Here is a 24392-nt window from a genome sequence, read left to right on the forward strand (position 1 = left end):
CTTTTTTGCTCTCCTAAGTTTGCTTTCATCTGGGCCATTCTTTTTGGTTCATAGTCATGATGAGGACCTGCGCTGTGCACCCCTGTCGTATTTTCGGCCCGTTTGTCAACTGGCTTCCCATTTGCACACACCATCGCCCTGTTATAAATCACCGACATTGTGCCTAACCTGTGCTAGTAGGTACCTTCTCACATCAGCAAATGACTTCGATCCGAAGTCCGAGGCTTGGGGAAGACCTCTAAAAATACTATCGACCGACTGAAAAGGATAGCATCAAAGCAATGCCATCGAATATACCAATTGCTGTAGACTGGTATGAGCGTCACCGTCTGTCTATGGCTTAGATATAGGTTAAAGTGCTTCCTCCAGACACCTATGATTTTCCATCCCAGGGATTTTTGTGGTCGGCTGATAGCCATACGATCAGGCTTTGAGACATTCACATTTCACGCATACTGGTAAAGCATCACTATCACCTAAGAATCGTAGTCGTTTTGTATAAGTTTAATTAGCATTTGGTAGGTTTGTAGCTATCATGGAGATGCTAGCATTGGATTGTCTCATCTCTCCCAAGATGACATTAGACAGGTTTAGGAAGAAAAAGAACATTCGCAGCTCAGCTATCTCTTCCGACTGGAATTGCGGCACGAGCATATGACTAAGTCTTAGCCCAAGCGATGGTAGCTCCAAGTCGGTCACCCGCCTCGTAGAACAGATAGGTCTCTCCTCCGTACACAATAACATCTGGCGAGGCCACACGCCCTGTGTCATTACCAACTCCACTGGATTTGTGAAGCAAGATTGGCTTGGTGCCGACATTTCTCAGAGTCTTGTCGATAGTCCGAGCATAGCTCTTGCCGCTCGAGGCGTGGTACAGAACGTAGAGCTGTCCATCAAACTCCCACAAATTCGGACCGGATACATTGCCAGCTTCCTCAGATCCCGGCGCAACAACATATTTCGAATCCACTGTCCAATTTCTTCCATTCACCGATTCGGCAAGTCGTATACGGCGCTTGTTGTCCTTCTCATTTCCCATATATAACATGGCGTACTTGTAGTTTGAAGTGGTGTCGGGGTGGGTGAAAACACGCGCATAACTTGACTCTGTGACATTTACTCCTCCCATGGCATTAGTCACAGCTATGCCGCCGTATTCGAAATTCACGCCGTCATCAGTCTCTGCCCACCGTGTCTCAGCATTGGTGCCGTGGAAGTACACCCACAAACGGCCGGCTTCTGCATTCCAATAGGCGTCGGGGCTCGACACGTGTGGCACGCTATAGTATGGACTCCACACATTCTTGATGACTGGATTATTGGCGTACTCAGTCCAGGGGCCGTCGGGAGTACTAGCATACATGAGGGATATTCCACCAGGATTCTCATGCGGTGCGTAGTAAAGATACCACTTTCCCAAAGGCTTGGCTAACTTCCCCTCCGTGTGGAAGACGCTGGGAAAGATGAACTCGTCAGTCGGGTTGTATTTCAATTTAGTCTTGTCGGTGATGACACCCTGGTAATTGAACACTGGCCAGCCGCTCGGTGGACTAATTACCTGAGCGCTGGCGAGTGTTGCCATGATTGCGTATCCGAGTAGTCTGAACATCTTGTATGCTGTAGCTTTGATCACGAAATCCTAATGTAGAATATGCAATGTGAAGACTTCAAACCAATGTCTCTGGTGGACTTTAGGGTTCTGTGATATGATCAGTTCGGTGTGATGATTAAATATGTGAATAGGCTCCCACAAGCACTTCTGTTTCTGTGAGGAACATCGGTGATATTGACCAAAGAGACAATTTGATGAAGAGACGGGCCCAAACCGACACTCCCCGAAGATGCTTGTGGCTGAATACGCCCCCGCGTTATGTTGATCAACCGAGGATCCCCGCAGAATACCCCAGGTTTCGCCCAAGACGAACACATGGCTACGATTGTGGGGATGAATACGAAAGATTTGATATGACGAGAAGGCGGTGTGGGGGAGAGTAAAGATGTCCGCAGGACCAGGAACGAAAATCCCGCACCCATCACAATGACAGGTCGCAAGGTTTCCGAGATTTGACTCTCGTCCAACACAGATCACCAAGATTCAGACAGGAGCACTAGTTAAGTCTTGCTGTATATTCATCTCCGAACATTCTATGTATTTATTGTATCTAGCTTATACTTCTCGCCAAGTTTGGTAGCTCAACACCTCCGTGTTTAATATCCGGAGACATCTGGCCACGCTGTCTCGATTCCTTCACTAAGAAGCACATCATGAAATTTTGAAAACAACTGCGTATTCCCCTGAACCTCATGCGGCGTAAGCCCCGTCGTCAGACAATACGCCGCTAGCAAACCTGCTGCCTCTCCAATGTTCCATTCGACAGGATGCAATCTGTAACAGCCATTGGTGATGTGTGTAGTCCCAATATTCTTGCAACCTGCGAGCAGATTAGGACGACCAACTGGTATCAGGGCCCCGAGGGGGATCTGAAACGGGCAGCATGCAACATCAATGTAGTTGTCACCCCCGGTGGATGGATGCAAGTCGATGCGGTACATGCCTATGCCAACGCTGTCAGGATACCGCACTGCCCCTTTAGAGCCTCGGATTTCTAGGGATAGGTCCTGCTCAACGATTGTCGTGACAGCTTTGATACGTCGCGACTCGCGGATATAAGGCGCCATTGCCAGTCCATGTTCTGTCCCTGTGATATCACCCCGGAGTCTTAAGCCAGGATAACCTTTACCATTCCCATCTGCTCTTGGACACTCAGTCTGCAGATAGTACAACATGCTATACGATAGCGATGCTGCGGCGCTTAGGCGATCTTCAAGTTCGTGGTCTTCAACATCGATGATTGGCTTTTCAAAATAGTCAATCATTGGCCAATTGACAAGACAGATGTCGGATGGATACGCGTGAGGGGTGAAATTATCGCGGGCCGCAATGCGGCGGAAGGTCCACAGATTCATATCACCGCCCGATTTGCGTTGGTCCGCAATCACAAGCGCAGGGTCGTCATTTGGATTTGGTGTGAATTCTCGCTCGACAATCTCAAGTGTCCGAGGGTGCGGAGCTTTGAGGCCAAGGAGCGGCGCGCCCCAGAAATCTGGGTGACGACTACGCCAGAAATCGTAGCTTGCTGGCTTTGGAATGGTGTGATTCGCTCCCTCAATGTGATCTACCACGAAGCAGATAGACACGGCCTGAGAGTTCTGCGGCTGTGCTTCTTCTGGTGCACTTGGCTCTCCAGTAACCATTCGAGACTCGAAACCGGTCACATAAGGGGTGTTGCTGAGAGGCAAAAGGTCTCCTAGCTCGGTGGCATCAATAACGAAGCTGGCATGAACTGTAAAGTTCTCTCTTCCATCGTTACCCAGCTGGCGGAATTCGACGCTGCGAACAACTTGCTGCTCGTCCACCTGGCATGAGACCGGCTTCGTGCGCTTCTTCACTACGAGCTGCCCGCTTGCAAGATATGGCATAAGCATGCTGTCAATGACGGCGACAGCAACTCGAGGCTCGTGGCATAATTTGCTCACGTGGCCAGCGCCGGGATTGAGCTGAGGTCTCTGCCTGGCTTCTTCTGTCAGGGGGTAATGATCCCGGTAGTACTGGCGAATACCATCGCGCAAGGCCCGATATGAACGGGTAATTCCAAATTGCTCGACCCAGCAATGTTCGTCAGGAGGCACAGCTTGGCTTGTCAATTGGCCGCCGAGCCATTCGTATTCTTCAGTCATGAAGACACGATGGCCTCTGCGAAGCGCTCCTAACGCAGCACCCACTCCGCCTAGACCGCCACCTACAACCAAAATATCAGTCGTGAAAGTTCGAGGCAAGACCATCGAATGAGCCTGCTGCCATGAAGTTACATGGTTGTATCCATTGATGTGATTGTTGTTTGCAGCAGCTGCCATGTACGAATGAAGGCCCAAATCCCCCATGGTAACCAAGTGTCAAGAAGTCCTATCAGTACGAGACCTTTACAAATATGTTGAAAGACTCGAGTACGTGAAGTTGAAAAGAAACCGAACAGCGATTTGGGCAGAACTTAGGCATACCCCGTTTATGGTTATGCCAATTAGGCCACCCCGAGCTTCTATCTCCTTCGCGACATAACTGCTGCATGCTTTTTCCCGATGATCCCCGGGCACCACATTGAGGCGCAACGGCATTGATTCAATGCGAAGCTAGCGTCTATGAGACAGCCCAGTGAATTGCAAGCCAAGACTTTTAGTAAAAGGCGGAGTTCGTGTCGTCCCAGTCTTCAAGCTGGGGACTTGGGTCGAGACCAATCGTACCCCGCGTATTCAGCCGACCATCCCCGAACCCTGCTTCACCCATCACCTGAACATCACGTACTTGAGATTCATACTCACAGACTGTCCGCTGGCCCCGAGCATAATCTAACTCTAGTTTTGGTTCTCGAGAGATACCCGGGCCCGGGCGTAACGTAATCCCACTGCACCTGAATTTGTTGTCCCGCGCAGACTGCATGTCTCTGCAGACCAGAACGGCACCTGACGATGGGCCAGGGCCCCAGAAGCGACTTGCCAACTCGTCCTCGGAGGCGCGGTATCCCCGTAAGAGAAGCTCGAAGGCTTGCCACGTCTGCCGTGGGAGGAAGACGAAATGCGATAATGTACGGCCCACTTGTGGATTCTGTGCGTCCATCAACATCCATTGTTCGTATGACGATGTCGAGAAGGACCACTCTACGTAGGTTGCCTCAGACTATCACATTCAGGTATGCTTATGTCAGAGTCTCCACAGATTTGATCCTGCGACTCTCGAGATACTCCGGCAGTTAGGTCAAATAAGCAGCTCACAGAGTGACTTGCTCCGCATCGTGCTCTCTGTCGCCGAAGTCCAGTCACGAGGTACAACGACAACAATACTATCACCCTCTGCTACGACCCATCTAGACATACATACCACTGGTGAACCTTCTGGATTACCTTGCAATGGCAGCATACAGCAGCCCCAAGCCTTTACAGGCTATGACTGGGTAGGGCACCAGCAATCAGAGTCGGCATCTACATCTCCAGCCGCGTCTACGAGCGTTGCCGCTGCTCGATGGCTTGGGCTATTCGCTGGTGACACGTCGCGAGATTCTTATCTAGAAGCCGATGTGCCGCAAGGTATTGAGGGTGATCTGCTCGATTCATTCAACAAGGGCAAAGACGGAGAGATTGCGACGCCGCTGCAGCGTGCGACTGAAATCATCGATGGCCAACCCGTGAATGGTGCCTTAGCTCATGACAGTCTTCGTGAAGAAGACATGTGGCAGGCATCAGATAAGATCTCTTTACTCGATCAGGAGCAGGATTTGTTTGAGAACTTCTTGCGTCGGATATGCTCCTGGGTAGGCTTGCTAAAGCAACCAGATGATTCATGTGAAACAGTGGCTGACCAGATTTTATTGAAAGCTCGACCTCTTTGATCCAGCCCAGACCTTCTCAACCAGAGTACCTCATCTCGCTGCTAGAAATGCCGGTCTTCTCAACGCCATAATGGCACTTTCAAGCTATCACCAATCCCTTGACGAGAACACTCCCCTAGACGAACGGGCGAACCAGAACAGTGCCTTACAGTACTATTATCAGACCCTGCACTATGTCCAGAAGGCCATGCGCTACTCGACCTACCAGCACAGCCTGGAGTTGATGGCAACAACTCTCATCATATCTACCTATGAGATGCTTCGTGGGTCCCGTAATGATTGGCAGCAGCATTTGCAAGGAGTATTCTGGATCCTCCGGTCTCGTCAAATAGAGGTCGAGGCGTCCAGCCTTGAGAGCACCACCTGGTGGGCCTGGCTCCGGCAAGATATTTGGGCGGCATTCCGTGAGCGACGACGCACTTACAGCACCTGGATACCCAAAAAGACCTGTGCAGAACTCACCAGTTACGAGTTGGCGTCTCGGGCTGTCTGGATACTTGCACAGGTGGTGAACTTCTGCGCCATGGAGACGTCTGAAGAAGGGGAAATCACTATTTTACTGAGGAGACGTGAGTGGGCAAAGGCGCTCTGGAAAATGCTCCAAGAGTGGGAATCTCACTTGACCATGGAATTCTCCGAGCTGCCTACTAGAAGCTCGCAAAGTAGTGAAGTGTTCAGGCCGCGGCTAATCCATCCACAATGCTTCGGTACAACTCCATCCCAGCGTTTGCTCGCCCTCATTGAGCCCTGAGCTAACACCAGATCACAGGGCTCGCAATGCAGGTCTATCATGTCTCTAGGATTCTCATATATACCAACGAGCCCAACTCGGGTAGCATTGAGAGCTTTATCGATCGTCAGAAACAAATACAAGGCAGCATAGAGATCATTTGTGGTATCGGCTTGACGCTTATAGAGGATGTGTCAAGCATGCTTTCTTCGCAGTGTCTCTTCATTGGTGAGTCGTTCTATTTGTAACACCTATCAGCGCACCCTTGACAAGATGTCTATAGCTGGGATGTTCATGCAAGATCGCGCTCAAAGGAGTCTCGTTCTTGAAATGCTCGAGTCTTGTCGAAGCCGATGCAGGTGGCCGACGCCGTCCCTAGGGTCGGAGTTAGAGCAAATTTGGGCAAACTCGAAATAGTTGTTAAAGCCATCGCGGATGACGTTGTAATACATTGTAGTCACGCCGAATTGCACCAAGTAGTGTAGAAATAAAATTGTGACAAGCTTGATTAGAACGCCATGACTTAAAAAGTCATCAGGCCGAGCCATCGCTATGAGAACTCTAGCTTACGGCACGAAACACGGATGTTCGGTCAATATCAATCTCAGCTTCGGGAGGGTTGGCATAGTTTGAGAGCCATACCTGGTAAGCGAGGTGATATTGGCAACTGGGCCGATGCTCCCCGGCTAGCGTCTTGTCATTCAAAAATCGGTTATCAACCGACAGTCCCCGATGTCGCCTTACCCCAGACTTTCCCCACACATCCTCGGCTGGATGAGAGATGGGGTGATGGGGTTCCCGGCCCAACCACTTGGAACACTCAATTGCCCTGTCTTTTCGTTCATTCTTATATATACTCTGATTGAAGTCTGATTGAACCCCGTATCAGTCAAATGCCAACTCAATCTCGTCTTATTACTTGGAAACAAGGCACAAGATTGAACACCTCATCACATTGGCTCTTACTAACACTCAGTTGGCAATGACGATCCATGGACTTTTTCGGCGCATTGTACGCAACGATGCCATCCACATCGACCCTCCCGAAATCTATAACTGGCGTGTTCTTGCTTTGGCAGCCTCGGTACATTCAACAGCACCATCTCTAGCACAATTTTTTCTAATCGTCTCTTTTGTAGGCATGCTTCGCAGGCGCACTTTTCGGAGTAGACGCTGGCATTATTGGCGGCGTTCTTGCGATGCCCGATTTCAAGCGGTAATAACACTCTTCGATAATACCCAATATGTACCACCCAGAGACTGATCTCATTTTCTCATTCATAGAGAAATTGGACTCGACCATAAATCGGCCTCTGCTGCAGCCGACCTCTCTGGCAATCTGGTGACTACAATGCAAGCAGGAGCCGTCCTAGGAGCGATGCTTTCCAGCCCTCTTGCAGATCGGAAAGGAAGAAAGCCTGCTCTATTTGCTGTTGCTGTTACTGGGATTATTGGTGGCTTCATGCAAGCGTTCTTTTCAGGTCACTTGAGCGTCTTCTACATCGGAAGGTCAGCATCTTCAACCTTTGGTTTGAATCTGTGCAATTGCTGTGTCCGTCAAAGCTAAACTCAACGCCAGGTTTATCGAAGGTCTCGGTCTCGGCGGCGGAACCATGCTTGCACCAACTTATGTGTCTGAGAACTCGCCTCGAGCAATTCGTGGTTTTCTGGTCGGATTCTTCCAGCTTCTCCTCGTCATGGGTGGAATGATGGCGTACTTCATTAATTATGGATCTCTCCTACATCTCCCGGTAAGTAATCCAATCTGGGAAATTGGCAGTAGCTCATATTATTCTACTGTCAGGGTAAAACGTCATGGATGGTTCCATTGGGTTGCCAATGTATCTGCCCAGGCCTCTTACTGGTGAGCATGATTTTCTGTCCCGAATCCCCCCGATGGCTAGCTTCTCAAGATCGATGGGAGAAAGCTGCGGACGTATTGTCAGACGTAAGGCGTCTCCCGGTAGAGCATCCTTACGTCCAACAGGAGCTTCTTGAACTACGAACACAGCTTGATCAGGAGAAAGCTATCATGCAAGGGGCGGGCTTCTGGGCGTTGCAGAAGGAGTGTTGGACCGTTGCTTCAAATCGCAAGCGGGCACTTCTAAGCATTGGCATCATCACTTGTCAACAGTGGTCCGGGGTAAGTGGCGATTTGTGTTCTCGTGCATGCTCCAAATCTTTTCTTTACCCATGGCTGACACATATCATCAAAAAGACTGGTGCCATCAACTATTACGCCCCGCGAATTTTTGCAGATCTTGGCCTTTCAAGTACGACCACCGCCCTCTTTGCCCAAGGTGTCTACGGAATCGTTAAGGTGGTGACATGCGCGTTGTTCATGTTTTTCCTTGCCGACTCTCTGGGGCGCCGCATTTCTTTCATGTGGAGTGGCTTTTTGCAGTCGCTATGCATGTTCTATTTGGGTTTTGTAAGTCTATAAGATTCTCACGAAGCTATTGTGTAATGAGGCCGACTAATTGATATAGTACGTCCGCTTTGGACCCACGCCTGGAGAAAATAGCACACCTCCGCCCGCAGGCATTGCTGCCTTGGCTATGGTCTACATTTTCGCGGCAGCTTTCAACATGGGCTGGGGTCCTGTCTGTGAGTCTAACCTACTAAAGAAAGCCCCAACATGATACTACTTGACTTCTATGCTCCATACTGGACTGGTTTTATATACTAAATTGTCTTGTTAGCATGGGTCTATGTTTCTGAAATACCGTCGAATCGACTGAGAGCCTATAATGTGGCATTAGCCGCCTTCACGCATTGGGTTCAAAATCTAGCTGTGTCAAAAGCGACTCCAGTTATGCTGGTATCGGTACCATACGGTGTATATTTCATATTTGCATCTGTCAACTTCGTTATGGCAATCCTCGCATTTTGGATACCCGAGACTAAAGGTGTAAGTGAAGAAATGTCTCATAGCACTATCTATTTATGCACTCATTAACTTTTATCCCCATGAGTAGATTTCATTGGAGCGTATGGATGAACTTTTTGGAGGTGCCGACTTGTCTCACATAGAGGACGTTGGTGTCGTTGCGCAAAAAGCCGATGTTGAGGCGGACCTGGAGAAAAGCGAGACCGTCTATGCTTCCAAGCACTAACGAGTTCGTGGCGGGCACAAACTGCAAAGGAGTTTTGGCAACCTGAATATGCATCATTATTTCAAAGCACTATCAACATGTATATCGAACGAATTGTAGTGTAAAATCCCACACTGTACTTACAGAAAGATAGCGTTCGCCAATAGCTCAAGTCCTTCTATCGTCCACGGGAACAAAGGTCGCAAAGCATGCTTTTCATCCGTTTCCCGCCGATGACTTGTCTGGCTTACGCAAAATCTCAACGCTGCTTACATCAGACTAACTGAGAAACATTGTCTCAAAATAGGTGAAATCCTTTGAGGTAAGACAAATAGGAGAGGTGGAAACATTTATCTTCATCAGGCCACGCCCAATGGCGTGTCTAGATTTTAGATACTTTCCGTTTTTCGAGTGCTCCCCTTCTCAATCAAGAAGCAAGGCTGTCGATCTTGGGAAGATTGCTCTGCAAATAATGCTGGTGGTCACATTTCCCTACAGTAAACATGATTATTTTATTTGTTCGCCTTATAGAACGCTGTAATCGCCCAATTTCGTGGTCGGTGGAATGCTACACCTTTGCAATTTGCAGTGACTTGACACATACAGAGAGGGATTGGCATATGAGATGCCGATGCCAGGTCTGACGACTTAAATATTTCGTTTATCGCGATGTTCAACTGTCCACTAAGCAAACTTTTCCGTCTCGAGTTATACGATTGCTCTTAAGAAGACCACATGCCTCCATTGCACAGCAAGGCGACAGAGCTGAGAAGTTTTGGCCAACTTGTTGGTGCGAGGGGCCGCGCCTGACCGCCGGAACACGGTGGGCTATTTACCGTTGCGCATAACCGCGACTGGGCTCTTTTCCGCTAGTGACTTGGAGTATGTCCAATTGCTCATCATTATGACAGTGAAAAGAGTGAGAATAACTGGGATGTCTAAGACAATGACCTCCCAACCTAGTGAAAATGCAGCCTCGCTGGTCCCGTGGTCGACAACAAGGGATGTAGATGTAGGATTGAAGCTGAGCCTGCTAAGATCCTGCGAGTGGGTAGGTGGAGTCTTAAAGATGAAGAGGTAGCAGTAAAATGAGCGAGGTTGGGGCTGCACGGTCATCCCTCCGCGTTCTCGTCGTCTCGAGATGCCACAGATGGGACCATGAATGTGGGCAGAATGTGCCATGTCAACGTCATGTATACTTAGCTTCAGTGGACCTAAGGCTTATAAAGAGGGTCCTTGCAGCTGTAGATATGTTTCACGATGGTGAAAAGCAAGCGGCGAGAGGTCAGGCTCCTCAGGGGTGGTAGCTCCCGTTTTGTCAACTGGGGCCGTTCCGCCACACGGAAAAGCTATCCAGGCGGCCCGAGAATTCTGGTTGGGATACTACTGTTGGCTTTTGTAAGCCATAACTCAACAGCTCTGCCTGTTTGGATTTCAAAAGGGACTCACATTTAGTGCTGATCATGATTGATCGCCCTATCACATTCCAGTCACCCTTGATGGAAGTGGCTCAACCTCATTGGTGCCCCAATCATTTTAAAGATCCATATATCATTCCAGAGTACAAAGTATGAGGACATCTAGATAATCAGTGAATATATTTGAAGAACATGCCTGCTATATCAAATCTCAGGCTTCATCATCAGCATATATATGTCCAAATCGAATTGGCAGCTTTATAAACATCTCTATTATCCAAAATGGAAGATTATACCTCCACTGACTTGCCGAAAAAGCCGCCTGTCTCTCATCGTTTTTCAATGTTTGAGCGTTGGCAAGATAAAGGCCCTCACTCTTATGTACTTGGAAATAACCTCCGTTCTCTTTGCAGAAGGAGCATCGAACTTGTGATCGTCGATCCACAATTTGACCCGGAACGTTACTATCAACATAACATTATGGATCGACCAGCTAGAGATGAGAAAAATCCTAGCTATGTGTTTGAGAAATTCAGAGAGCCGTCCCTTAGTGAACAATCAGATACTATCAGCCCTCTCGAAGAGCGTTCCGAGATGACGCAAAATCCATTTGATGATTCGAATTCGCAGAAAACCCAGCAGAATGTTGACTCCAAAGAACCATACCATATATTTACGAAAGCACAAAAGTGGCCTGTGGTGATTATGATCGGTGTTGCTGGGCTCTTCTCTGGCTTATCATCAAACATCTACAATCCGGCCCTGAACTCGATCGCACAGGTACACTCCTTCGAATTATCCACTCAGATGGCTACCATGTCTGACACTATATAGGATCTTGACATCAGCCTCAGTTCAGTCTATTTGACTATCACATCCTACCTGATTGTTCAGGGGATTAGCCCCTTTATATGGGGTGCATTCTCAGATGCCCGCGGTCGACGGCCAATTTATATGGCCTGTTTCACTGTTTATATCATCGCTAATATTGGTCTTTCCCTTTCACCCAACTTTGCTGTGTTGTTAATATTCCGCGGCTTGCAAGCCGCTGGCAGCGCTTCAACTCCTAGCCTTGGTAGGGTTGTCATCTTCACATGTGTGGTAGAAATCCGGCTAATCCAGCATTTAGGGAATGGCGTCATTCAAGATATAGCGCCGTCTGCTGATAGAGCTTCTTTTATTGGCTTCTACCAAGCAAGTAGGTATGACCCAATGCAGAATCCGGGGCAAAAATTGACACATCCTGACTAGTTCGGAATTTCAGCATCGCCATTGGCCCCGTCCTGGGTGGCATCATCTCCGACTTTCTAGGATTTCGAGCCATATTCGTATTCCTCTTGATTCTATCGTCGGTTGTTGTTTCGGCTATCATTATCTTCCTCCCAGAAACCATGCGAGAGATTGCAGGCAATGGAACCTTGAGACAAAAAGGAGTCTACAAACCTCTGATCTACAAGTTGACAAAAGAGCCAAGCTACTGGCAGGATCCTAAAGAACCCATTAGGACAAAGAAGATCACTATTCAAACATTTGTGGCCCCTTTGAGGCTCTTTACCCGGAAGGAGATTCTTGTTAACCTGATATTTGGTGGCGTCATATCTGCGGTCGGTAGTATGGTCACTTGCAGTACAACTAGTCTGTTTCAGTCTAATTTTCAACTGAACGACACGCTGCTTGGTCTTGCTTTCCTACCAACTGGTTCGTGCTTCCATAACAATGTCACCACAATCTCACAGACTGGTGATCAGTCTTCAAGATCCGTTCGCTGATAATTATGAATAGGATTTGGCACAATTGTTGGTTCTAGCATCATTGGGAAGATCATGACGCGAAATTTCAAAGCTGCTGAGATAGCATACAAGATGTCCCATCGACTCCCTCCTGATTATAGATTTCCGGTCGAGAACTTACCTCTTGACTTTCCTATTGCACGAGCACGCCAACGCAGCCTACCTTGGCTTGCCACATTGTTCGTATTTTGTACAACTATATATGGCTTCTCGATGTCTTCCCAGACACTTACATCCAAGCCGGGTTGGATCGCAGTCCCACTTGTGCTACAATTCCTGATCGCAGCCAGTGGTAACTCTGTATTTGCGATGAACCAGACACTTATATCGGATTTGTGTCCAGGCAAGGGTGCAAGTGGAACAGGGGTCAACAATTTAGTTCGGTGCGGCTTGGGAGCGATTGGAGTCGCGTTCTTGCAAAAGTTGATTCTAGCAATTGGACCCGGTCTTACATTTTTAGGACTGTCGCTGGTGGTCGTCATTACCTCGCCATTGGCTGTCATGAGTTGGGTCTGGGGGATGAAATGGAGGGCGGAAAGGGCGCAACAGGAAGGACAGATCACTGAGAAGGTATGAGACTGGTGCTATCGCCCAGTCGAGTTCTTCATGATGGCGCAATGATGCGGTTCAGGGTGTACGGTAGGTGGGTGAGAAGCGATGTGTTGATAGAAAGTCTTGCATCGTACATTTGCAGCACACGATTGACGACGAAATTGGGGTCGGGGCTGGCGAGCTGAGATTCAAATTGTACTTTTACGTGTACAAGTCGTTACATATTTCATATTTAGGGTATTCAGGCGTCAAAAAAATAATCACCACCAGCATGAAAACCAGCAATTCTATCCCATATTGGTAAATATTGTCCAGGCACATATGGCACTTAAAAATAACACCGCGGTAAACAGGATACTAGTCAAATAGAAGTAAAAACACTCTCTTCATCTATACTAGCTTACGCAACATCAAGGCCCTTCCAGGGGTGCAAAATTAGGTGTGGGAACTATTTTGATGGCATTATAGGGGACCATGACACTATGTTAACTCGTCTAAACTCTCGTGTGGTACAACAACCACAGGGTTTTTCCCTCATCAACTTCGCAACCTAACTAAGGGTGTTGATCATCTCGCTTTGAAGTCACGTCGCTTCATTTCCATACGACATATTCGACTGAGCCAAAAGGAATTCTAGGATCCGTATTCGATACCCTCAACTCAATCACAACTCTAATAAGCCTCTACACCGGCAAGTCTTAACAGTTTCTTCGTGAGGATCGGTTTCTCACGCGGCTCCGATCTACGGGTATCGACTGTGCCATCCGGCAATAACGGCTGATTTTGCCTCAGCAAAATGTTGTCATGAGGCCAATGCGTGGTTGCCAACCACTGCTCGAAGGCCTTCCTTTTTGCATCTAGTGCCTCCTCTGTGGCAAAAGACACCGGTGCATATGATACATACACTACCGTTCGAATTACCGAACTCCGCTCAGTTGGCTCAGCGCCGAAATGAACCAGCCGAGAGTCCCAAATGATTAAGTCGCCCGGCTCAGCCTCTACCTTGTGTTCTTTATATCCCTGCTCCGTGAACCATGCTATCTCCTCATCTGAATAACGGTAAAAGTCTCTTCTTGTCCACGTTGACTTGTCAGTGTGCTCACGGAAGAACTCTTCTGTGATTTTGTGAGTGCCTGGCAGCACGGTAAGACCGCCATCGTCTGGGCCGGCCTTTGACAGGTTCACGATGCCCTGCACGCATTCTTGGCCCTTCCTATACGGCGACTGGTCCACGTGCGGCCATTTCTTTCTTGGAACATGGCCTGGGCGACGGGGAAGGGTGATGTTCAGAGCATCAAACGACACGAGAAGCTCGTCGGTCTTCCACAGTTTGGAGAAGACTTCAATGACACGCGGTTCGAGCCTGATGTCCCACATGAAACGTTCGTGGACAACGCCATAGTGGTTGCAGGTGTTGATCTCAGAAATGAATGGCAGATTCGACGGAGTCCACGTCGATGGGTCAGATAAGTCGAGTTCCGGGTTATCGAATGACTTCAACCAGTCCAGGGCTGCCTGCTGGTATTTCTCGGCTTCCTCTCTGGCTATGACAGACGGGATGACAGCATAGCCGTTGTCCAAAAAGTCTTCGTGCCAGCCCATCGTTTGATTGCCTTCGGGGACGAAGCAAATGTGATTTTCCGTATCGATGGAGATTCAGGCACCTGGGCAGAGATTATTCCAGATAAGAGGGGCATGCGAGTGGGTTCAAGCGCGACTTCGGAGCCTATCAGTGGAGACCCCATCACGCTCGCGCTATCGAGATCCAGTACACACATGTCGCAACTGCTCGTACCGATTTGTAAGATAAGACGGAATCCACGTGGTGGGCTTCTATTTACCGTCCCGGTTCTTGAGCGCCCTCGCTGGGGTTGTCATGCAGAATTAGGCTTGTGAAGACTATTGAGGAGACATTCGCCACGTCAATGCAGAGAATTTACTTACGATCCGATTGAACCACGCACAGCGTGTCAAGGGCCACACATGACTTATTACGGGAGTATGCAACTAAACTGCCTCCTTTTCAACTTCGGTTCTCGAATGGGTGTTTGCTCTATGCATTATAGCCCAGTCGGTCATATCACTTACACCTGTGATCTGCTACCCGATTGGCCGTCCACGATGACAAGGCTGCCCGGCTAGCTTACTATATCATTCGATGTCCGGGTAAGGCCATTAAGGCCATCCCGAACAGATGCCCGCCTCCCCTTTCTCTATTCTTTGACGCTGTCAGGGCTATCTGTGCTAGACTCTACTGCACCAGCATCATCTTTCAAGTTGAGGCCGATAGTTCGGACAACAAAGTACGTTGGAACTACTGCAAGTCCCCAGAGCCCGAAGTTCACGCCAAGCGCGGCAATCAGCTATTTCCAGTTATTAGCTTCAACGCATCATCAGCTATTGCAATCGGGCAAACTTACAGGTGCTTTAGTCGAGCTAATTCCAGACGCGACCGCGCCTCCAGCTGCTTCGACGGCGCGGACCGTCGAGGTGAGTCGGACTATCTCTGCCGGATCCCTAGCCATGTAACCAGCGAGCCAGTAGCCATAATTGTAAGACAGCGCGCTGCGAACAGTTAGTCACAATCAGTCCCGGGATGGCAGACAGGTGACTGCTTACAAATTCACCTGCATCATAATATAGAACGCCCAGCCGCGACCGAACCCGTGGTCGGACCAGTCCAAGGCGGGCTTATGATGCCAGTAGTCGCGTTGTACGACAGTGCCCCAGATCCAAGTTCCACCGAACAACGCCATGATGAATATATATGAGAAGCGTGCGCGCTGATTAAGGGTAAATCGCTTCCAGTCGAGGAAGCTGCCGAAGAAGATATTGGCAGTGATTTGCGCAAGCGCAGACACGAGAGACGCGAGCGCTCTGGAGCGGACGCTGAAGTAGAGCGACAAATATGATCCAGCATAGGAGAGAAGATATGTAGCGTAGAAAAAGAAGGGGATGCTGTAGCGGCAACGTTAGAATGCTTGCGGATAGTGAGCAGTGCAGGCCCAACTTACACCAGGAGAAAGTCCTTGCGAACAAGAATCTTAGCCACCTCCTTGAGCTCAGTAAGGGTGGAAACCCTCTCGGCTGACTTCACACGTTGTCCGTCGGCTCGCTGTACTTTGCCAGGCGGCGATAGCAACATGGCTACAAACGGCGCGATACACTCTGTTTGTGGTCAGCTTCCAAAATGACTCATTTTCGATGATAAACTCACGCAAGGATACGAAAACAATATATGTCTTCCAGTTGAGTTTGCCAGTGGTTTTGCCAGAGTAGTCTATATCGACGTCAGATATATTCTGCTTCCTGGTGTGTCAGAGCACTTACTGAGAGCGAGGTTAATGGCACCGCCAACAATCGAACCACCCTTTTTGAAATGTCAAATGAGATCTCCGCAATATGTAGGAACAACCTCTTACGTTTCGGTACGCTAGCCAATATGCGAGATACCTTCCTCGCTGAGAGTCTTCCGGGTCTGTCCAAGTCAGTTGAGGGAGATGCCGGACAGAAGGTGACACGTACAGCCGATCATGATAGCACCCTCAGCCGCCCAGAAAACACCTGCAGTAATACCACAAGCCGTCGCTCCGAGATACACGAACCATACCGTGCCGTATCGATTGTTCGCGTACAAAGATGCGGCGTAGATACAGCTATACAAGCGGTCAATCTCCTGTTTTAGCATGATAATCAGAGGCCTGTTCTACTTACTATCCAGTAGTTCCAAAGATCAGAGCGTTCTTCAAGCCAAGTCTATTGGCAAATACACTTCCCAAAGAGCAAGTCACGACCATCATAACTCCCAGAACGGCGTTGGCGGACCTGGTTACACATTTAGTATCATCCGCAGCGCGTGACTTCAAAACTTACATCACCAAGTATGGAGTTTGCTGGCCACCGGCTCCAGTACTTTGCATTGCGTTGTAGAGCCCGGGGGCTCTTTCATGCGTTCGTCAGCTCAAATCTGGACTCAATTTTGCAGACGGACGTACAGAAAAGCGCAAGCACCGACTACTGTGGCCTGGAACATCACTCTTCGGTACCATGTTCTCTTTTCTGGCGGAACAGCGACCTCCATGACTGCCTCTTGCGGTAAATCGGTTTCTCCCATCCTGGCCTATGTTGCATATATTTCAGATAATAAGTCGAGGCGATGCACAGCGTTGTCCAACAGCGGCAGGCAATAACAGACGAGAGTCGAAAAGTAGCAAGTCTTCTAAATTTGTAAAACTACGGAATTCCCTTCCAGTTTTGCATATATACGCGCTGACTCGTGTCCCACGAGGACTCCATCCAGAGCCACCGATGGATGGCGCCTGGTGAGTGGAAACAACTTAAGCGACCATGGGTAGACCACATAGCTCTCATCCGGCAGTCAAGCTAAGATCCTTACGAAGCCGGCAGATAAGGCTAGGGAGAGATAGGCTAATGCGGCTCTAAATTGTTTGCAAGCGAGCTTTTGTATGAAGCCCGCCAGACAGATGTCAGTTTGGAGGATTTCTCCGCCAGGGCAATGAATGATGTTCCTCGGGGATAAATCAATATATGACAAAAGTCACGATACTTGTTAGGACCTCGAAAGTAGGAAATTTTTCCTTGAGGAGGTTATGATGCTCTTACTGAATCAATAATTATTATTCTGATGAGCTCAGCGCAGAGAGATATTTACAGAAACAGTGGAGAAATAGCTAACTCAATCACGACATCTCGGGTTTCTGTCACCCTAGCGTTGATATCCCTGATCAAAATTTGTGCGTTTTCATGGTTTGTATATTAACTCTGCAATTCTGGCTCAAATGGCGTGCCCGCAGAACGTTACAATTGCGGCGAAACCCTACCAGCTAGGCACAATTTTGGACGCACTCCCTGACGCTAGATCTAGAGTTCCATTTTGGTCGATTTTCAGCTACAATATCTCTCAAAGCCACGATTCTCTCTACTGGTATGAAGCCAAATCCTGTCCATTGCTTGCTGTCGGTTATCTCGTTACAGGATGATGTCGTAAATGGTGTCCACAGTGGCGCCATAAGACGATCCACTCTTAGAACTCGATGAAATGGAGCCACACAAAGTAAGCCTCCACGTACTGAGTTGCCAGAGAGCAGCGCGGAGCAAGAACTGTAAGTGTCTCTGTAAGGCGATCGAACGCTGCTTCTGAACCTACCCGATCTGGGTCAAAATATGGGTCAAGTCGAAGAGTTTCGCGAACCAGTGCCTTTACGGCATCATAATCGTTCCAGTCGGTCTCATTATTGCCGACGTAAGTCTCTAAGTAGGGTTCCTCCATGGGGGACTTGTCGTCTAGAAAATCCGGGTAACCGTCGGACATCTCCAGCGCAAGGAAAGCAGTCTTCCACTTGTCGTCTTCCACATCGTCTTGCACATCGTCTTGCACATCGTCTTCCACATCGTCTTGCACATCGTCCTGCACATCGTCTTCATCATCGTCTTGCACATCGTCTTCATCATCGTCTTCATCATCGTCCTCCTCCGTGGGTTCCGCCTGCTTCACCTTGATCTCGAAGATGACGTGTATGTAGCTGATAGACGCAAGATAGCCGCGCTCAACCGCAGCGTGGAACATGGCAAGGACACCTGGCCACCTGTCTTCAGATGCGGGCAAGTGGATCCAAAACGTGTTCATGCTGTAGTAGAGATGAGTTGCCTCAGCACGGATCTGTTTGTTGACTCTCAGGAGAGGCGGCGAAGCGAGAGTCTCAATCTGCTGGTCGGTGGGAATTGCGGCGCGGTAGATCATACTCCGGATCTCAGCGGGTAGGGCCATGAGGGTGGGCGGCTATATACGACGCGGTATTAGCACTATTCGAAGCAGAATCATCAATGAATTACTCACCTTGCCTCCTCCATGAGAAGACGAGGCATCCATGTTGACGGGGGCCATCGATACCGCCTGGTTGGAAATCTTTTCTCAAGTGGGCGGACTCAGTACAAAGCCGTAGGAGAAGATCAGTGCTGGTCTGAGAAAAGATGTTGAAGTAGGGAACGGAACTCAGGCGTAAGGATGGGAGACTGGGAGAGCTGATTTCAGGTCAACAGAGGCTGAGGTTTAGGACAGTACGAAGAAAGGAAAAGAAATAAGCAGAGGTACGTATTGGCTCGAACTTGGTATTGGCGTCTGACGCACAAACGAACCCAGCAGCCCATGGAAACCAATGCTCCGAAATGTTTGGTGTGCTTAAGCAGGTCCTACCAATTCGGTACGGGCTCGGTATCAAACAATTGCTTCCGTCTCAGGATCTTGCAAGCCGCCCTCGACACGTTCCCGAATCCAAATTTGGTTACGCTAGGGTCAGGTAATTTTGGGAAGGAAATAGAGAAACTAACTTGTGCTCTCAAGATGAATTTATTACATCTACTACATGAATCTAAAGCAACCGCAGCCGACAACGCCATCCAAATGCTATTATCGCTGCTAGCAACATACAGCTGATCTTCGCCGAAATCCCCTAACTCCCAATATGCTGATGACGGTGATTGTTGACACATGACAAGGAAATATGTACAGAATCAGCGTAGCACCGCATGACGGTACTACTCTTAGTTGCCCTTCGCCCGCAGTCGCCAGCTCGAAAGCGTACTTAAATACGGCCATGGTTTGCTACCGGCGGAACGATCGAAACGATACGCTTAGTGATGCTCGTTTCCGTCATTATTAGCCCGAGCATCTTCCCGAGACCACTGTCTCCTGACCGTCTCGTTGTACCGGACCATATCCGCGACCTCCTTGGCAATATATTGGATGGCGCGTTGCGACAGCGCAAAGGATGTGTAGAAGAGATGGTCGTTCGGCTCGGGACAGACTCGTCCTACGGCAGATTGGCTCTGCAGTTCTTTGTTCTCTGTTGTCTCGACTTCGTCGCCTCCTATCGGCACTGAGTCTCTGCGTTGCTTGTGGCCAGATGATGCTTCCTGTCTGCCTTCATCCTTCTTCTCACCAGGTAAATCCTCTTTTTTATCTGACCCCTTGCTTTTGTTCTTGTCATCAGACTTCTCCTTAGGCTTCTTGTCAACTTCTTCCTTCTTTGACTCGTCCTTTGATTTAGGCTTGTCCATTTTCGGCTTGTCGTGCTTGACATTAATAGTGATGTCTGAAGGATTTACTCTGTGGATGGGTACGGGATGCGCTGGCTGAATGCAGGGCGTCCACACCTCGAGGAAGCTGTCCTCGACTGGTGACTCCCCCATGCCGTTCGAGTCTTTGAGGTCGGAATTGCGCATCTGTCTGTCTGCCATAACAGCAAGGACATAGTCGGGCATGTCGTACGCAATGCCATCTCGGAGCGCATCCCGAGACTTCGCCAGTGCAGCTGCTGACGCTTCGCTTTTCGGGGCTGATATTGTCGCTGCTCGCCGCCGTTTCTCTTCGATAGGCTCCTTCTCGGAGCCAGACTTCTGTGAATTTCCATTGGTTTTCTCACCCTCCGCCTTCTCCTTCTCCATATTCTGTGTTGCCGTTAAAATCCACTGTGCCAAGCCATTATGAAGATTGTTGTTCCAGTACTCGGTCAGCTCAGCAGCATGTTTCATCTGCTCTGCCTTTGAGTGGATCGAAGCAATAGGCGGACGCGAGTCCCACCAGCCGGGAAGGGCAGAAGGATCGAAGACCTTGGGAATAATGATTCGGAACGGCTCGACAGTAGGTCTGACATTAGGATACTCCGCCCTGTTTTGGATGGTAGCATCTGTGTTGTTTACAGATGTTCCATTGGCTAAGGCTGCCACTACAGTCTCGTCAAAGTAATTGGAGTATGCAATCGAGTTTTCATCTCTTGATGCCGTATAGAGTCTCTCGACATGGGTGAATATGTCGGTGGTGATCGTGTCCGTGATTGACTTGCCTACAGAAATCGGTAAGGTCGCAAGGGACCATATATCCCAAGGCCCAAAAGAGAACACCCATATTGTCTCCGTGGGTGGTTTTTCTGGTTTCTCCATACTCAGAAAGTTTGAGACTTGCATTGCCAAATCGGGGATGTCCCATTTGATAGGAAACAGATCCGGCACGAATGTATAGTCGAGCGCTGGCATTGTGCTATCGGCAGTCTCGTTGAGTACTCGCTCGACTGCAGCCGCGTAGAACGAGTTGGATGTCATCGGGGACTCTAGTGGATCGGCGCGGGGAACAAATGATAGATGCTTTGAGCAACCCAACTACGATGGGTCAGCATTCGATTTCAAGTTATTGCAAGACCGAGAATGCCACGCCGTAGCAGAATACGAACCTCTGCACACAGGGACTCTGTCCAAGTTAGCAACTCGCCGTCCATTTCACTGCCTGTCAAGCTTGGAGTTGCAATGTCGCTCTCGCCAAACACCACAATTCTTAGACCACCACCAACATCTTGTTTCTCGCTTGGCCCCTTTCCGGTCTTAGAGTCATCGTGCCATATACTCCCATATGTTGGGCCGAATGCAATGTCAGTCATCCGACTTGGTAATAATTTTGTGATGATAATGAGAGCGACCAGGCATGTGGCCAGGTTGAGCAGGATCTTTGGTCCACCGCGCAGTACCCTGTTGGAGAAGAAGGCTAATATTGTGTGCAGCCCGAACCGGTCTCCCAGGCCGGGTCGGCCCAGGAGGCTGTATTGCGGCCCGTTTGCGATCATTGCGAAATGAAGTGCGGCTTCGATTGCCGGCCTTGTTGCGTTTGTCAGTTAGTCCGTAGGTCTGATCGCCAAACACCACCGTCGTTGTCAGCACTGACTGTGCCGTCCGCGTTGCACGTGGTCGTCCAACCCGCAGGATCAGGCCGTTTGGTGATGCTGGAAATGTATAATGGTCATAGGAATTTTAGGGTGCTTCAGCACGTCGCCATGGATGGAGGCGAGTCCGAAGGGAATTGCGCCGCGGAGTCGTGGGCAGTGGATCTCGAGAGGAGAGGACGCGACCAACAAAAAGCGCAAACCACCCTGGTGGTAAGATGTCTTTGGTATGTGATCTAAGCTGGCTCAATTAGGCAATTTGAGACGTCACGATGGCGTCCTAATTGGCTGGAATGTGGCGATTGGATGGCCGCTTCGAGCCAAGACGATGCCAAGACTCGGACGTATGAAGGAGGGAAAAGAGTGTGCGGGCGGGTGCCAAGAGGTAGCACTTCCAACTGCCGCTGTCAAGCCAGGCCTGTCTCTGGTGCGGCAGAAAAGGTGGGCGTTGGGTGTTGGGCGTCGCTAAAGTGGTGGTGGGATATGTGACAAGTGCCCGACAGCCGACAGCCGTGTCTGTCGTATGTGTGGTCAAAGGCGAGTTAGCAGGTCCGATGTTCGTTCGACGAGATGGGAAGGGGAAAAAGGAGAAAAAAGATAAGTCAGGAAAGGGAAAGAGCCAGCAATGGGTATTTGCAACAATGGAAAGAGCAAAATCACATTCAATTCCAATTCGAGGGAAGGAATGATGGAGGGTTAGTCGGGTAGTTAGATGCGTGGATGAGTGGCAGAGTGGCAGAGTGGCAGAGTGGGTAGCTGGGGGAGGGCCGAAAAGAAAAGAGGAACCACCTCCATACCGCAATGTCGTACGTACACCTTGTATCATTGCATTGTACCTCTTCGACTTGATCTTCAAGGGTATTGCAAGGGAGTAAACAAAGGTACTTGCATGCTACGAGGCTACGAGTATCTACTGTACTTCCTTGACCTTCACATCCACACATCCACACATCCACAAGGCTTGCAGCTTAGCTGAAAGACAAGCGACCGGACACTGTCTGGTCAAACCTTGACCTTGAACCGCCATCGCACTTCGACGTGTAGTGCGAACTCTGCTGACAGCCATCCTACAACCTGAGAGGCTCGTTGTGACGGTACTACACACGCCGCTGCACGCTGGTGTGATACAATCTCGGCTCAAGATGAAGCATGTTTGCTCCAGATAGAGAAGGTATCACGCGCACGGCGCAGCCGCCCTTCTCATCCGTTTGTCTGTGACGGTGAGAGACTACGTGGGCCTTGTTTTTCATTAGGTGCTAGCCACAGCCAGCTACGACTTGCTAGTGAGTACGAGTACATCTTCCGCGCCGTCGCAAGGGACTGGAACTTGGCCAGGGACTGTGTGCGACCGAGGCTAGGATCTCTTCATCACCTGAAGACGGAGCGTACAGACAAACGCTGCGGTTCACAGCGCAATACTCCAGTGTTATTAGCTATGATGGGCAAAGAGCGAGGGTTTGAGAATGCGGGCGTCGTCAGCATGTGGAGTCGACGACAAGAAAACCCCTGGACTGGACACATCCGACTTACCCAGGCTCGCCAGACCAAGCATGGATTGGCCCCCGGCCTGCAGACCAACGGTGCAAATTGACAGGACAGACACGGGAAAGGCTTGCCGTTTCCCCCACATCCCAAGAATGGGTGGCTTCTCTATGGCTTCTCTCCGATGCCCTATTTCCATACACTACGCCGTAAGTGTGTTACTTTGTCTTCGGTTTTCGCGCCCGGATGTCTTGTCTTAGGTCGCGTGTCACGAATCCGTTTCCTGCGTGCCTGTCGAGTCATGAGTAGTTAAGTCAGTGGCCAAGCCATCAACGTTCTGTGTCCCGTCCGTTCGCCAGTAGGCGACATGCGGATGCAGTGATGCTTCTTACTCCCCCCCACTCTCTCTCTCGCGAGGGCCTTCCAAGACAACGAGCTCTCGGTGCCGGTTTCATCTCTCTCCGTAACACCAACGGAGACATGCATACCGTACGTACCGCGTACATAGAGGACAATACAGCCCCTCTTCTGCCCTCGCCAAACGAAAGGGTGCACGCTTTTCTGCGCAGATGCAAGGCTCTCAGGCCAATTGCTTGTTCCCATACGGCAGCCCTCAACCGTCTGACTGTCGATCACCTGCCGACTTCCTGTAGCCAAGGCTGGTAAACTACGGGTATGCTAATCATAGTTGGTCTGCGCCGCATCTCTGTCAGCCTCCTGCTTGACCTTTTCTCTGCTTTGTGATCCAATTGGACTCCTCGGATCCTCGATTCATGGTCGAAACGGGCATCATGTGCCACAGTGCAATCAACGCGAGGCTCCAGGATCTGAAAATGCGAAGCGCGGAGCCGCTGAGTAGCGTCTAATTCTCGGGCGGCTTGGCGATGACGGCAATCCCTCACTAGGCACTTGCGTGGCCCGACCGTGGGGCAGCCATGAGACCCATTCAGGGGTCGTTTCATCCCAAGAATAGCCAGAATCCAGAGGTACCTCTCCTGTTGAAAAGGAGCAGCACTGGCCATGCAGAAACCAAGATGCGCTTGTTTGCATCTCATCAGTGCCTGTTCATCCCTTTCCTACAGCGCCAGCCCTTGTCGCTACGTTGATGCTTGTTAACCCTCCCCAACTCTAATGCTCGCCAGGGTCCTCTCCGGG

General features: G+C 49.7%; 6 protein-coding genes across 6 annotated transcripts; 1 reads left to right on the forward strand and 5 right to left on the reverse strand.

The window, feature by feature from the left end:
* Positions 1–658: 658 nt before the first annotated feature.
* UCRPA7_4244 (putative secreted protein) lies at positions 659–1609 on the reverse strand (the record flags this gene model as incomplete). The annotated part of the gene is made up of 1 exon (XM_007916767.1): positions 659–1609. One exon carries the CDS (start codon positions 1607–1609, stop codon positions 659–661), a length of 951 nt encoding a protein of 316 aa, XP_007914958.1.
* Positions 1610–8986: 7377 nt separating this feature from the next.
* Positions 8987–9287, forward strand: UCRPA7_4245 (putative mfs quinate protein; the record flags this gene model as incomplete). The annotated part of the gene is made up of 2 exons (XM_007916808.1): positions 8987–9082; positions 9150–9287. 2 exons carry the CDS (start codon positions 8987–8989, stop codon positions 9285–9287), a joined length of 234 nt encoding a protein of 77 aa, XP_007914999.1.
* A 4411-nt stretch (positions 9288–13698) lies between these two features.
* UCRPA7_4246 (putative phytanoyl- dioxygenase protein) lies at positions 13699–14628 on the reverse strand (the record flags this gene model as incomplete). Its single annotated transcript, XM_007916755.1, has 1 exon — positions 13699–14628. One exon carries the CDS (start codon positions 14626–14628, stop codon positions 13699–13701), a length of 930 nt encoding a protein of 309 aa, XP_007914946.1.
* Positions 14629–15239: 611 nt separating this feature from the next.
* On the reverse strand, positions 15240–16946 carry UCRPA7_4247 (putative duf895 domain membrane protein; the record flags this gene model as incomplete). Its single annotated transcript, XM_007916787.1, has 10 exons — positions 15240–15389; positions 15447–15591; positions 15646–15984; positions 16041–16194; positions 16244–16306; positions 16357–16396; positions 16449–16504; positions 16552–16682; positions 16741–16851; positions 16900–16946. 10 exons carry the CDS (start codon positions 16944–16946, stop codon positions 15240–15242), a joined length of 1236 nt encoding a protein of 411 aa, XP_007914978.1.
* Positions 16947–18070: 1124 nt separating this feature from the next.
* On the reverse strand, positions 18071–18916 carry UCRPA7_4248 (hypothetical protein; the record flags this gene model as incomplete). Its single annotated transcript, XM_007916752.1, has 3 exons — positions 18071–18115; positions 18194–18826; positions 18884–18916. 3 exons carry the CDS (start codon positions 18914–18916, stop codon positions 18071–18073), a joined length of 711 nt encoding a protein of 236 aa, XP_007914943.1.
* A 761-nt stretch (positions 18917–19677) lies between these two features.
* UCRPA7_4249 (hypothetical protein) lies at positions 19678–21659 on the reverse strand (the record flags this gene model as incomplete). The annotated part of the gene is made up of 2 exons (XM_007916807.1): positions 19678–21201; positions 21273–21659. The coding sequence occupies 2 exons, from the start codon at positions 21657–21659 to the stop codon at positions 19678–19680; spliced, it is 1911 nt and encodes a 636-aa protein (XP_007914998.1).
* Positions 21660–24392: the final 2733 nt, after the last annotated feature.

The sequence above is a fragment of the Phaeoacremonium minimum genome (genome assembly GCF_000392275.1).
Source record: "Phaeoacremonium minimum UCRPA7 unplaced genomic scaffold PA7_03_scaffold_330, whole genome shotgun sequence".
In the NCBI taxonomy this organism is placed as follows: Eukaryota; Fungi; Ascomycota; class Sordariomycetes; order Togniniales; family Togniniaceae; genus Phaeoacremonium; species Phaeoacremonium minimum.